At 41.0% G+C, this 13,880-nt stretch overlaps 2 protein-coding genes across 7 annotated transcripts in view; both read right to left on the bottom strand.

Annotated features, from left to right (window-relative positions):
• The window catches only part of ASB9 (ankyrin repeat and SOCS box containing 9), a 28,685-nt gene extending 26,143 nt beyond the window's left edge, over positions 1 to 2,542 (bottom strand). The window contains exons 1-2 of one of the 4 annotated variants that reach the window (XM_020911506.2): positions 2,461 to 2,542; positions 2,004 to 2,199 (exon numbers count right to left, since the gene is read on the bottom strand). In XM_020911506.2, the coding sequence (XP_020767165.2) occupies positions 2,004 to 2,079 (76 nt within the window). In that variant the 5' untranslated portion in view covers positions 2,080 to 2,199; positions 2,461 to 2,542. Of the gene's footprint in view, positions 1 to 2,003; positions 2,428 to 2,460 lie in introns of those variants that run through there. The other 3 variants (XM_020911434.2, XM_020911581.2, XM_020911641.2) reach the window with 3 other exon arrangements.
• Positions 2,543 to 12,269: 9,727 nt separating this feature from the next.
• ASB11 (ankyrin repeat and SOCS box containing 11) overlaps positions 12,270 to 13,880 on the bottom strand; it is a 34,924-nt gene continuing 33,313 nt past the window's right edge. For all 3 annotated transcript variants that reach the window (XM_020912127.2, XM_020912043.2, XM_020912208.2), the window contains one exon: positions 12,270 to 12,851. In XM_020912127.2, coding sequence (XP_020767786.1) covers positions 12,727 to 12,851 — 125 coding nt within the window. In that variant the 3' untranslated portion in view covers positions 12,270 to 12,726. The remainder of the gene's footprint in view (positions 12,852 to 13,880) is intronic.

Genomic DNA, 13,880 nt, shown 5'->3' with positions numbered 1-13,880 from the left:
GGATTTTTTACCATGCTGAGCCACAAGGGAAGCCCAAGAATATTACAGTGGGCAGCCTATCCCTTCTCCAGGAGATCTTCCCAGCCCAGGAATCGAACTGGGTCTCCTGCATGGCAGGTGGATTCTTTACCAGCTGAGTTAATCAAGCAACAGAGCTTGATATCTCTTTCCTCTGAAAATACAAGCCATATTTTCCCTTTCTCTGTCATTTCTGATGCTTGATCCAGATATCAGCTTCACACAGTGGTTCTCAAGGTATTGTCCCCAAACAGCACCACCAGCATTACCTGGGAGCTTGTTATAAATACAGATTTCCAGGCCCCACCCCAGACCTAGTATCTGAGATGGTGGAGCCCAGCCATCAGCGTTTTAACAATCCATCCAGGTGATACTGATGTATACGAGTTTGAGAAGCAGTGGATTAGTACAGTAATTTCTCATAAATTCTCCACAGTCTATCCTGACTATGGCTACCACATTAATTTACTTACAGTCTTTATTATGGCCAAGCTTCCACTCCAGAACCATCAATGGCTCCTAGTTCCCTGCCTCATGAAGGCTGAACTCTTCCACCTAGCTTCTGAAGCTTCATTTTCAGATTTCATCTCTCCACACTTGTTCTCATTAGACTCCTTAAGACACTGCAGTCCAGCTGTGACAGTGCACTAAATATATAGTGCCTGCCCACCCACACCCACCCAGCCAGCTCCAACCAGGGTTGGATTAGGACCTTCATTTATTTATATTTTTGGCCACAGCAGTACAGCATGCAGGATCTTAGTTCCCTGACCAGGGATCGAACCTATGCCCCCTGCAGTGGAAGCGTGGAGTCCTAACCACTGAACTGCCAGGAAATTCCTGGATTAGGACCTTTAGAAACCCTGAACAGTGAAAAGTGGCTGGTGCCCCATCTTAGGTAGAAATGAAAATAAAATCATCATGCAGAAGTCAACCACATTACTGATTCTTCTCCATACTGATTGGTTTGCTGCTTTAAAAATATATTTATCAAATCCATTTTTTAAAGTTATTTATGGTGCTACTCTGCTTTCTACTGCTCTAAGTTCATACTCAGTATCTCTGATTAAGCCAGGTCTGCCTTGGCAGATCCAAATCCTACTTGCTGTTGAGGATTCTGCTCCTTTTATGAGCCAAAGTGGATAAACGAACGACTAACCTGAGCAGTCCTGTCTGCTCCATGAGCCAGAGGGAAGACATTTTGTATTTCTTTTTGTGTGTGTGTTTTCCCCCTTCAGCACCTAAACAGCAGGAGAGTTGTAAGTCCTAGCTGAATTTAGGGTCCCTGCTTTTTGTCCCTTTGACCAACAAGTGTTGTGAGCAGCCTCCCAGGGTGCTGAATATAATCATATAATCAGCCTCCTCTAATGTCTAGACCCATTTTTCAGAATCCTTTCAGTCAGCAGGTACCTGCTGAGTGCTCACAGGAAATGACAGTTTCCCAGAGGTATAGGACTCTATGCATTAACAAAGACACCACAAGACAGGGGAGAATCATACCTCTAAGACACTGCTCCACAGGTTAAAAAAAAAAGGCTCCTTTTAAAGTGAATCAATCAGGGCTCAATTTTTGAACATCATTTATAAACCCAGCCCCACCCAAATGACACATACCTAAGACCTTTTAATAAATGTTTTAGCAGTGAAGATGTTCCTATTTAGAAATGACTTTCAAACCTCCAATGGAATATCAGTGATATATTTGACCCACAAAAAATAATTCTTTGCAGCTGACATTTCTCCTGGGGAATAAACTGTGATCAGTGACTTGACGTGGTCCACAGGACCCTGCAGAGAGAGGTGGACACATTTTGGAACAACCATGTGAAGGACAGATACCAGCAAGTCATGGACATCTGTCCAGTAACTACCCCGTGGCCACATTTCAGATGAAGCCATGAAATCGCCCCACCCTCGTCTCTCTTCTCTCCTAAGCACTTTAACCGACCTCCCCAGCAGGCTGACAACACAGCCCCTAAACTCACCCCCCATCAATGGGTTGGAAAGTAGCCTCATGTCCGGGGGCTTGCTGCCGTTTCTGCCCGGTGGTTCACCATCCATGGTGCTCTCCTGGGCTGGGCAAGCTCCACACTCCACTTCAGCTGTTCAGGAAAGTCCAAATTCCATGCTCCCCCGGCTCCTGGGAAATTCCAGGGCTGTGAGTGGCTGAGCGGCACCCTCCTGGTCAGATGGCAGAGAACAGGACAGGCAGGGTAATCTGAGTACTACCTGTGGTCAAATAGACACGCGCACACGGGGGCACACACACACACACACACACACACACGCACGCACGCACGCTCTACCTAACAGGCTGGAGGCTGCCCAAAGCCCACAGCAGCCCCCCAGCCTAAAGTCTGCAAAGTTGCTGATGTCACGTCCTTTCCAAAACTGAGACCAATCAGTGAGGAAGCCTTGAGGTTTATCAGGAAGGAAACTCACAGTCTGTAACTTTGGGAGAGCCCAGGGAACAGGGTTGGGGGAGGAGACCGCTGGCCTGCTGCAACACTGTTTGCCTACTGGATCCACTTGTTGTTTGGGGGTTTCTTGTTGTTGAGACAAGCCCCAGAACCCAGGAGCTGAGAAAGCTGGTTTTGCTGCAGCCCTGCTGAATTGCTTGCACAGCAACTTAACACAGCACGCCCTGACCATCTGCACATGTGGTTTCAATTTTTCTGGGAGTTTCTTATGGGAAAATGTGTCTATATGTTACAAAAATGCACATTTGGAAAGAACTTCTAGTTTCTACCTTCTGACTGCAGGGGTTGCACTAAATGCCTGCTCACCCTCCTCCACACATTATATTTTAACTTCTAAATAAATAATTCAGGGTTGCTACTGGAAAAAAAAATGGATTGCTGGGCAGCAGGGGAGCCTGGAGGTGAGCTACTATCTTTCAATGATTAGTTATAAAAAGTTTTACTGTGTGGAGTTTTCCCCATTTGCCGTTACAAAACATTTGGGGTTTTATCCGTGTCTTTTTCAAATATACCCAGCTTCCCCATACCCTCGGGTGCTGGCTCAGGCTGATGGCCACCCCTGGATTTCCACTCCCTCTCCAAGTAGAAAGGGACTTTCCTTCCCCATTTGGGAAGGCTCTGAGTTAGTCTCAAGCATAGTCTGCTTGTGCAGTGATCACCGATTATTTTTAATGTCAAAGATACAGCCTTACTGTTTCAGATTCACCGAGCCTCAGTTGACCCATGTGGGAGCCACTGCTTACAGTCTGAGGAATGTCCTGCATATTTTAAAGTGCATTTTCCTGCATACATGGGGATACACATTTATTGCTGTGCCTTTTCCACATGATTGTAATTACATTAACACAAACACTTTTTATACTTACTTTGTCTTGGGGATCTTTTCATTTCAGCAGAGTAACTCAATAGCTCTGTCCTTTTCTTTATTCACTACAGCAGAGCATTTCGTAAGTATTTCACACCAAAAGTATTTCATTATTCCCCTAATGATGGAGGCAGGGTGTTACCATTTTCTTTTACTACTGCAAAAATACTGCACTTCATAGATTTCTACATATGGCTTCATGCACATATTGAGACTGAGTCCCCCTTAAACTCTGTTCCCCAAGTTTATGATTAACCTATTTGAAAGTGTATTCCCTTTCTTGTCCTGAACCTGTGCCCCTAAAGACAGAAGACTATCAAAGAAAAGGGGTAACTGGAGCCCTACACATGCCCCCGTGTCCCTGTTCTTTTCAGTAAAAGGCTTTTTTGCTTTACTCTCCCAGGCCTCCCCAATCTGAATTAGTAAGTAGGAAATGTGAAGACTAGAAACAAAGAATAGCTGTTAGGCTGGGAAAATGGTAACAATTTAGACTATAAATCTGCCACATAGGGGACTAACTGAATTCTCAGTTCCCTGAAAGATACAAAGGTTTGACACACATTCCTAAGTTGTTTTTACAGGAAGCAGGCCCCCTCCAGATGAAAACTGACCATAAGCATGTAGATCTCAGACTGGTCAAAAAGCAAAGGTTGATGATGCTTGAAACATCATCATGATGCTAACCAATCCAAGAACTGTGCACAAGCTCATCACACAGCCTGAAGCTCCCTCACTCACAATGCCTTTAAAACCCCTCCCCTAAAGGCCATTGGAGAGTTTGGGCAGCATGAGCTGCCCATTCTCCTTGGTTGGTATTCTGTAATAAACGCTATACATTCCTTCATCACAACGCAGTGTCAATAAACTTTACCACATTGAGTGGACCCAGATTTGGCTCAGTGACAATATGCAATTATTTCCAGAGGTGAGATTACTAAGAGTGGACACACTGGGTCCAAGTTGTGCTCATACACATGTGATCTTTTCTACAGAACTAAAGACACATAGAAGTGGGTACAAGTCAAACAAGAATCCCAAATGAGATCAATGGATGGTCTCAATGTTGATTTCCTGGTTGTGATATTGTACTACAGTTTTGCACAAAGTTATCATTGGGGGAAACTGGGCCAACCTATAGGAGCCCTTTCTGTATTATTTCTTGTAACTGCATATGAATCTATAATTATTAATCAGTTCACTTAAAATTTAAATACTGCCAAATTGCCACTCACCTAGAGCCAGACATCTTGGAATGTGAAGTCAAGTGGGCCTTAAGAAGCATCACTACAAACAAAGCTAGTGGAGGTGATGGAATTCCAGCTGAGCTATTTAAAATCCTAAAAGATGATGCTGTTAAAGTGCTGCACTCAATATGTCAGCAAATTTAGAAAACTCAGCAGTGGCCACAGGACTGAAAAAGGTCAGTTTTCATTCCAATCCCAAAGAAAGGAAATGCCAAAGAATGTTCAAACTACTGCACAATTGCACTCATCTCACATGCTAGTAAAGTAATGCTCAAAATTCTCCAAGCCAGGCTTCAGCAATACGTGAACCATGAACTTCCAGATATTCAAGCTGGTTTTAGAAAAGGCAGAGAAAATTGCCAACATCTGCTGGATCATTGAAAAAGCAAGAGAGTTCCAGAAAAACATCTATTTCTGCTTTATTGACTATGTCAAAGCCTTTGACTGTGTGGATCACAATAAACTGTGGACAATTCTGAAAGAGATGGGAATACCAGACCACCTGACCTGCCTCTTGAGAAACCTGTATGCAGGTCGAGGAAGCAACAGTTAGAACTGGACATGGAACAACAGACTGGTTCCAAATAGGAAAAGGAGTATGTCAAGGCTGTATATTGTCACCCTGCTTATTTAACTTATATGCAGAGTACATCATGCAAAATGCTGGGCTGGATGAAGCACAAGCTGGAATCAAGATTGCCAGGAGAAATATCAATAACCTCAGATATGCAGATGACACCACCCTTATGGCAGAAAGTGAAGAAGAACTAAAGAGCCTCTTGATGAAAGTGAAAGAGAGTGAAAAAGTTGGCTTAAAGCTCAACATTCAGAAAACTAAGATCATGGCATCCGGTCCCATCACTTCATGGCAGATAGATGGGGAAACAGTGGCTGACTTTATTTTGGGGGGTTCCAAAATCACTGCAGATGGTGATTGCAGCCATGAAATTAAGACACTTATTCCTTAGAAGGAAAGTTATGACCAACATAGACAGCATATTAAAAAGCAGAGACATTACTTTGTCAACAAAGTTCCATCTAGTCAAGGCTATGGTTTTTCCAGTAGTCATGTATGGATGTGAGAGTTGGACTAAAGAAAGCTGAGTGCCGAAGAATTGATGCTTTTGAACTGTGGTGTTGGAGAAGACTCTTGAGAGTCCCTTGGACTGCAAGGAGATTCAACCAGTCCATCCTAAAGGAGATCAGTTCTGGGTGTTCATTGGAAGGACTGATGTTGAAGCTGAAATTCCAATACTTTGGCCACCTGATGCGAAGAGCTGACTCATTTGAAAAGACCCTGATGCTGGGAAAGATTGAGAGCAGGAGAAGAAGGGGACGACAGAGGATGAGATGGTTGGATGGCATCACCGACTCAATGGACACAAGTTTGGGTAAACTCCGGAGTTGGTGATGGATAGGGAGGCCTGGCGTGCTGTGGTTCATGGGGTTGCAAAGAGTTGGACACGACTGAGCGACTGAACTGAACTGAAATTGCCCTCCAGCTCTATTTGTAGAATTAACGGAGAATGCCATAAGCATATATATATGGTTCATTTCTGTATCAGGAAAGATCTGAAGAAAAATGAACCTTGTATTTGGCAGAGGGAGAAATTTACTCCCAGTGTAGACTGGCTGTCAAGGAGTTAAATAGACAGTGCAGCAGGAGAGCTGGAAAGCATCCCATTCTCTGAGCAAAATCTTCACTGTAAAGCTTTATTTACTTTTCATTAAATTCCAAGAAGATAATGTTTCTCTATGTTCAAAGTTAACTTGATTGTCCAAAACAACAATAAAGAAGATTTGAAGCTTGTTGCCTTAGCATCTGGGAAGGAATTAATCACCATTTTATCTTCTCATAATGCTGATCAACACCTGTGGATGCTGGAAGATGGGAACTGTTTGTTGTTGTTTTTTTTTAAACTGTTTAACAACAGTTCTAGTCAGGAATTAGAAAAATATTACGAGGGAAGTTGATGCATTTTTAAGGATCCACATGTGGATAGAGTTGAACTACATGTACATGAGCTTTCATTAAAGAGAAACAGCTTGGCTTACAAGAAGCCGCAAGAGCAAAACAATCTACCAGCTTTGAGTCGGTCTCTGTTTCTGTCTGCATGTTTAGGAAACTCAGCCCAGGTTAGGTAAGAAAAAAGAATTATGGCCTGTAGCAGCAGTAAGGCCATAATCATTCTTTATCAAATGCAGACTTAACACTGGCCACTGACTCTGCCCCACCCCTCACCTGTAGATCTGTGGCTGACATCACTCATGGGATTCCAAGACTTTTCTCCTGCACCTTGGAGAGACTTGGAAGTCACCTTCAATCAGTCAAAGTCGGCCCCAGAGCTGAAACCTCTTGTCATTGCAGCCGGCAAGTTTTCCAGTACAAAACATTTAAAACCTAAAAGGTGCACCTCTCCTCTGGTCATTTGGTGTGATCTGCTTTTCCTGAACCAAGTCCTGTCTTAGTTGTGCCCGCCTAACTGGCTCCGCACACTGAGCTGGCTGCTGTTGTTACTTTAGAAAGCTGTCACTCATTCTTACTCCATAGATCAGTGCAATATGATTCAAACAAGGATGTGTTTTTTTTGAAAATCGGGCATAATGTAGTATTCTTGAGCAAACAATCAGGCAAATCAAAACTGAGAGAGAGTCTTCATAACAATGAGGCTGAACTCTTCAAAAATGCCAGTGGGGTGCCATAAAACACAAAAGTTGGCGGGGGGAGGCTTTCTAAATGACAGGAGAATGAAGAGACTTGATCAGTAAATGTGATGATCCTTGATTGGATCCTGATTGGGGAGGATAAGGCATAAAAGACATCAGTGCCACAACCACAGAAATTTAAATATAGATGTATATCGGATACTCCAAGTGCATCAATGTCAAACTTCCTGCATGTGATCACTGCATCGCCCACACTTGTCAAAGAAGCTGTGTTCTTAGGACATGCTTACTTGAAGTACTCATCTTGTGGAAGTGTGAGAGAAACGTATGTCCCTATGTACATATTTTGCACCAAACAGAAAAACTTGGGACTTCCTTGGTGGTCCAGTAGTTAAAGACTCTGTGCTCCCAATGCAGGGGCCCAAGTTTGATCTCTGGTCAGGGAACTAAGATCCCACATGCCACAACTAAAACCTGGGGCAGCCTAATAAAAATTTTTTTTAAGAAAAAGTTAATGTAAGCTCTATGGTCAAACTGCTTGAGTATATGTAAAGTCAGCACTGCCCATTCTGTTCACAAGCCACTGTCATTCCTCATAAACCCAGCAGCCCCATGTCCCAGGACCTTGGGCTGATTGGGAACACTGTTTTCATTACACTGTTATGCAGGGCTGTAAAACAAACCACAGCCTGTCTTTATTAAAATTTTTGATATTTTGGTCATTGGGGACCTTTTTCCCTTAACATTTGAATTTTCTTAATACTGCACTACAATTTTTCTTCTGATGATATTTTTCGGTGCCCCCTTAAATTTTTTGCCTCACTCACCTCCTCCTAATCCTAGCCCTGGTGAAGAATTGTTAACACTCATAGTTTACTTACGAAGGGTTCATTTTTTTAAAATATGTGTACAGGTATTCATTATTCATGGGCCTACTTATATATGTAAGTGTGTATACACACATTCATACAAATATGTATATATACATACATATGTTCATATACACATACAAAAAGGCATAAGCAAATGTGGCAAATCTTATCAACTGACAAAGCGAAGTGATAAGATGGACAAATATTCATTGTATTATTCTTGCAAGTTTTTTTGCAAGTTGAAAGATTTTCAAGACATAACGCTGGCAGGAGAGGAAATTTAATTAATGAAAACTAAAACTTAGTATATAATTTTCTACAGGTTACACTCATGTTAAAAGATGAAGCTGCTATTGTGACCGTGACCCTGTCTGACCCCTGCCTTTGTCCTGGTACAGACTCTGCTAAAGAAAGATGATGTACTGATATTTCACATGCAAATGTTCATGCAGGAGTAGCCCCTGGCAAGGATTTGGAATGGGAGTAAACGAGAGGTCCTCCAGTGTACAGAGTGCCCTTCCCTGACAATGATTCAGCCCTCACCATGACAACTTCAGGCACTGTCTCTGAAGAGTCAGCTGTTCTCTATGTGGGAAGCACATAAAATCGTCTCTGCAACGAACACTGTTATTGAAAAGAGAATTATCTGTAAACCTCAGGTTTGTTTGACATGGCAATATTAGAAATATCAGGGAGGAGAATTACTTTGGGAGAAATGGTTCCTTAATAAAATATGAACAAAAACTTAGAGATGTTGCATGATGTACCCAACCTTTTAAATAATTGATGGGCTTTTCAGAGAGTTGAGGTTTGCATCTTGAAGTGACACATGCAAGCTTAGTTTTTAAAATAATGGGTCATGGCAGATGATGGATACAGTCAGATAAATGATGGATGGATAGACAGATGATAGGCACATGGTATACAGATGAATATATTGGATATCTCTGTAAGGAGACAGATGGCATTTGAACAGATAATATGTGGTATATGTTTGGTTATGAAAATAATTTAACCTTAAAATGATTCATTATGTAGATATTTTAAAGTATTTTATACTATTATTTTAAATCATTTTCTTAGGAAATACCACTTCTGAAAATCTAAGAAATACGTCAACTGTTTTAAGATTTATCAAAATGAAGTTCACACTCATTATTTATAATAGCAAGACATTAGAAATAAATAATTAAATACCCAACAATATGGAAATAGCTAAGAAATTGTAACCACCATTTTAAAGGATAGTTCCAAAGAGTTTGAAACTTAGAAAATCATTACAAAATAGTTTGTCGGGAGAACAGGAATCAAAAAATACATTTGTAACAAAAATAAACAAATGAGACCTAATCAAACTTATAAGCTTTTGCATAGCAAAGGAAACCATAAACAAAATGAAAAGACAACCTATGGACTGGGAGAAAATATTTGCAAATGATGCAACTGACAAGGGCTTAATTTCCAAAATATACAAACAGCTCATGCAGCTCAATACCCTAAAAAAAAAACAAAACAACCAATCAAAAAATGAGCAGAAGACCTAAATAGACATTTCTCTAAGAATACATACACAGATGGTCAACAGGCACACGAAAAGATGCTCAACATCACTAATTGTTAGAGAAATGCAAATCAAAACTACAATGAGGTACCACCTCACACAAGTCAGAATGGCCATCATCAAAAAAATCTACAAAAAACAAATGCTGGAGAGGGTGTGGAGAAAAGGGAACCCCCACTACACTGTTGGTGGGAATGCACATTAGTGCCACCACCATGGAGAACAGTATGTAGGTTCCTTAAAAACTACAAATAGAGTTGCCATATCATCCAGAAATGCCACTCCTTTGCACATATCTGAAGAAAACTCTAATCTGATAATACACATGCACCCCAGTGTTCACAGCAATAGTATTCACAATAACCAAGACATGGAAGCAACCGAAATATCCATCAACAGATAAATGTGTAACAAAGATGTGGTATACACACACAACAGAATGTTACTCAGTCACAAAAAAGAATGAAATAACGTCATTTGCAGCAACATCAATGAACCTACAGATCATACTAAGCAAAGTCAGACAGAAAAAGACAAGTACCATATGATATTACTTAAATGTGGAATCTAAAATGTGACCAATGAACTTACTTACAAAACAGAAACAGACTCATGGGCATAGAGAACAAACTTATGGTTTACCAAAGAGGGGGCACAGATAAATTAGGAGTTTGAGGTTAGCAGATACAAACTACTATATATAAAATAGATAAACAAGGACCTACTGTATAGCACAGGGAACTATATTCAACATCCTGCAATAAACATAATGGAAAAGAAAGTGGAAAACAATGGGTATATATGTGTATAACTGGATCACTCTGCTGTACACCAGAAACTAAACACTGTAAATCAACTATACTTCAATTAAAAGAATACTTTTGTAATAGGATTGTTACATTAAATCAAGCAAAGACACAAACAAAAAAACCCGTCAAGATGTACTAAAAATACACTGAAAACAGTCACTAAAACCTTAATAGCAAAAACTAAATAATAAATATTAGATACACACATGGATACTTCTTTCAAAATTCAGTCACCTAGCCAGGGACCTTGCCTAATCAACTTACTTAAAACAGTGGCTCTCATCATCACTCTTAACCACAATTTCCTTTATTTTTATCATTTCCTGTCATGATGACATGTGTATGCTTATTCCCTGTTGCCTCCACTGACACATAAGTTTTTCAAGGGCAAGAACCTCATCTTTCTTTCTCATAGCCTCAAACTGTGTCTGGCACATAATAGATGCTGAGTAAAAAATGCATGAATGAATGGAGAAGTTACTGCAGAGTATTTCAAATATGATTGAAATGGCAAGAAGTCACACCACTTTGGGAATAAAACATTCCATACCCTGTGAAAAAAATGAAATAATCCGTATTAGTGGTCAGAACCCCCAAAAGCAAGCCATATAATCTCATATAAACTAGATGATTCAACTTAGGGTCTAATTCTAGCTTGATGGAATGCAGGGCTCAAAGGGAATGCAAAGACTATCTCATTAAAAAAAGAAGAAGAAGAAATACTATCTCGTGTCCAATCATAAACCATCAAACATCACAATACCACCAAGATGCAGGGATCTGGACTTGTTCCATACCCATTCTGGATGCAGAAGGATCGGTTTGGGGGAGTGATCTCTTGGGATTCAGTTTAGGAGCACAGCGCCCCCTACACACACACACACACACACACACACACACACACAGAGCCCCCCTACACACACACACACACACACACACTTACCAGATTTGGGAGATTCATACAAGCGATTCATGAAATTCATGGTCTAAAATTTTCAAAAGTGGATGCAACAGCAGGATTGTCAAGTTCCTTGTGGTCACAGACAGACTGAACACCCTAGGACATCCTGGGCTTAACACAGACTTTAGACATTCAGCAAGATGCAAGCAGACCAAAAACGGCACTCTGGCAAACACTCAGAAGACAGAAAGCCTCCAATTCCTGCATATTCTGTGATACCTATTTTAATCTATCAGTATTTTCCTTTCAAGTTTCTTTGATAGTATCCTTAGAAAAGAGCTCCCCTTTCATTTATATTCATGAACATTTTATTCCAGTATTTTATACCATCATTTGAAATGTTTTAACATTTTCTAAAAACCAATATTTGTTTCTAAATTGATATGAAATAAGAATTTAATCTTTATCCCCCAAATAGTTAACTACGAGTACTTATTGATATCTGAGTCATGAAAATCAGAAAAAGTCTAGAACAGTATCAACTGAAATATAATGTTAGCCACATGTATAATTTAAAATTGGATTGCAGTCACATTTAAAAAGAAGTGAAACTAATTTTAATAATGAACTGTGTTTAACCTAATAGTGAATTGGCCAAAAAGTTTGTTCGAGTTTTTATAACACTGTCTGGGAAAACCCAAATCAACTTTTTGGCCAGCCCAATACATTCAAAATATTATCATTCCCAGGTGTAACCAACATCAACCAGGACCTCGATAACTGCAAGCTTCAATTAACTGTGATGTTTTAAAGTATTTGGCTTTTTTATATATAAAATAAAACACAAGGAAATAAAATTTTAGCAGAGATTTATTCATGAAAGGAAACAAAGGGGAAGGAGGGAATAACTGAATCAAGAATCTATCGTGCAAGACTTATATTCATCATAATCTTATCCACCCAGATTTACGTGTCTACATGCTATTCAGAATGGTAACCATTAGATAATAGAGAATCATGAATCTTGAAAAACTGCCTACTAGTTTCACTCTACTTCACAATTTTTAAAAATTTCTTAACGAGAACTAAAAATGAAAAGGTTTCTGACTGCGCCTTGGTTAAAAAGAATGCTAAATTAATCAGGAGTCTCCATTCCCCACATACTCCAGTTCATCAGTGTTATGCTCTAACTAGCTTAGCTCATGTGAAGACACCAGGAGTCTAGCTGTTGTGCATCTACACTAGGCACCCTGGGTACAGCAGGCAACAACCTCTTTATTTCCAAGCATCTTCCTATAGACAGTTGGGACTACTGGTAAAGGAGGAATTTTTCCAGTGGGTCCGGCAGGTATAGTTTGTGGATGATCTTGTGACAGTTGCGACCCAAGCACTTCCGGACACACAGGCGGCACAGCTGGGAAAGAGCAGGTGGGCCTGCGGGAGGAATTCAAACACACGGTCACAGAGGAGGCGGGAGGAGACGTGCAGGGCCTGACAGTCAGGCCTCAGGGACCTCCTGACCTGAGCTGCCCCTGAGGTGGTGCTGGCTGGGTCCCTACTCACACTCAGAGCGGGGGCCTTCGTTCTGACAAGGATCCCAGCTCAACAGAGGATCTGGAGAAAGGATACAACCCACTTAGACCCAGTTATAGCCTGCACCTCAGTCTTCTGAGGTCTCAAAGAGTTGTCATGCCTGTGGTTTTGAGTCCCGAAGGAAAACAAATTAACCACGGTCAAAAACATGGTGGAACAGGCTGAATGAGCATTTGGCTGGGATCCTCGGCATGCACGGGCATTTGTAATGCCCTGTTATTTCTTTTCGTTACTGTATCAACAAAGACTGCTGCAAGTAGATCTATGTAATTACTGGACTATACAAAGCTTTCCTTTCCAAGAAAAGCCCACTGTCACAGCATCTTGCACCCCATGAGAAATAGTGACTACGCAGGCCGAGAGCCACATAACACTTGGGATTGATATTGCCAAGGAGCACCCATGTGCCTAAAAGATACCTGGAGGAGCAGACCATCGCCCTTAGTCAAGACCTTAGGAAGCTAGAATGCAAAGTGTCTCTCCTGTCACACAACTAAAGCTCCTCAGAGTGACCTCTGACATAGCTGGTGTCCAGTCTTCTAGAGTGAGCAGCTGTATTTATGAAGATGGAAGGCAGAGGAACTTGTTTAGAAGAAATATAAATCTTGGACCCAGAGACATCTTTGATGGAAGGAAACAGGAAATGTGACAGTGGCTATAAACCATATTCTTAGCTAATAATTGTTAAGTACCCGGTATTTCCAAACTGGGAGCTGTGAGTAGAGACTCAAATCAAAGAACAACCATTAATGACACGGACTACTGGAAATAATGTAGACCAGTCTTACTCAAAGTGTGTCCTCAGACTGGCAACATCAGCATCACCTGGGAGCTGGTGGCCATATAGACTTTGGGGCCCCACCCCAGAGT

The sequence above is a fragment of the Odocoileus virginianus genome, unplaced genomic scaffold (genome assembly GCF_023699985.2).
Source record: "Odocoileus virginianus isolate 20LAN1187 ecotype Illinois unplaced genomic scaffold, Ovbor_1.2 Unplaced_Scaffold_6, whole genome shotgun sequence".
In the NCBI taxonomy this organism is placed as follows: Eukaryota; Metazoa; Chordata; class Mammalia; order Artiodactyla; family Cervidae; genus Odocoileus; species Odocoileus virginianus.
Note: the sequence above shows the minus strand (reverse complement) of the source record. Positions and strands in the feature narration are given on the sequence as shown.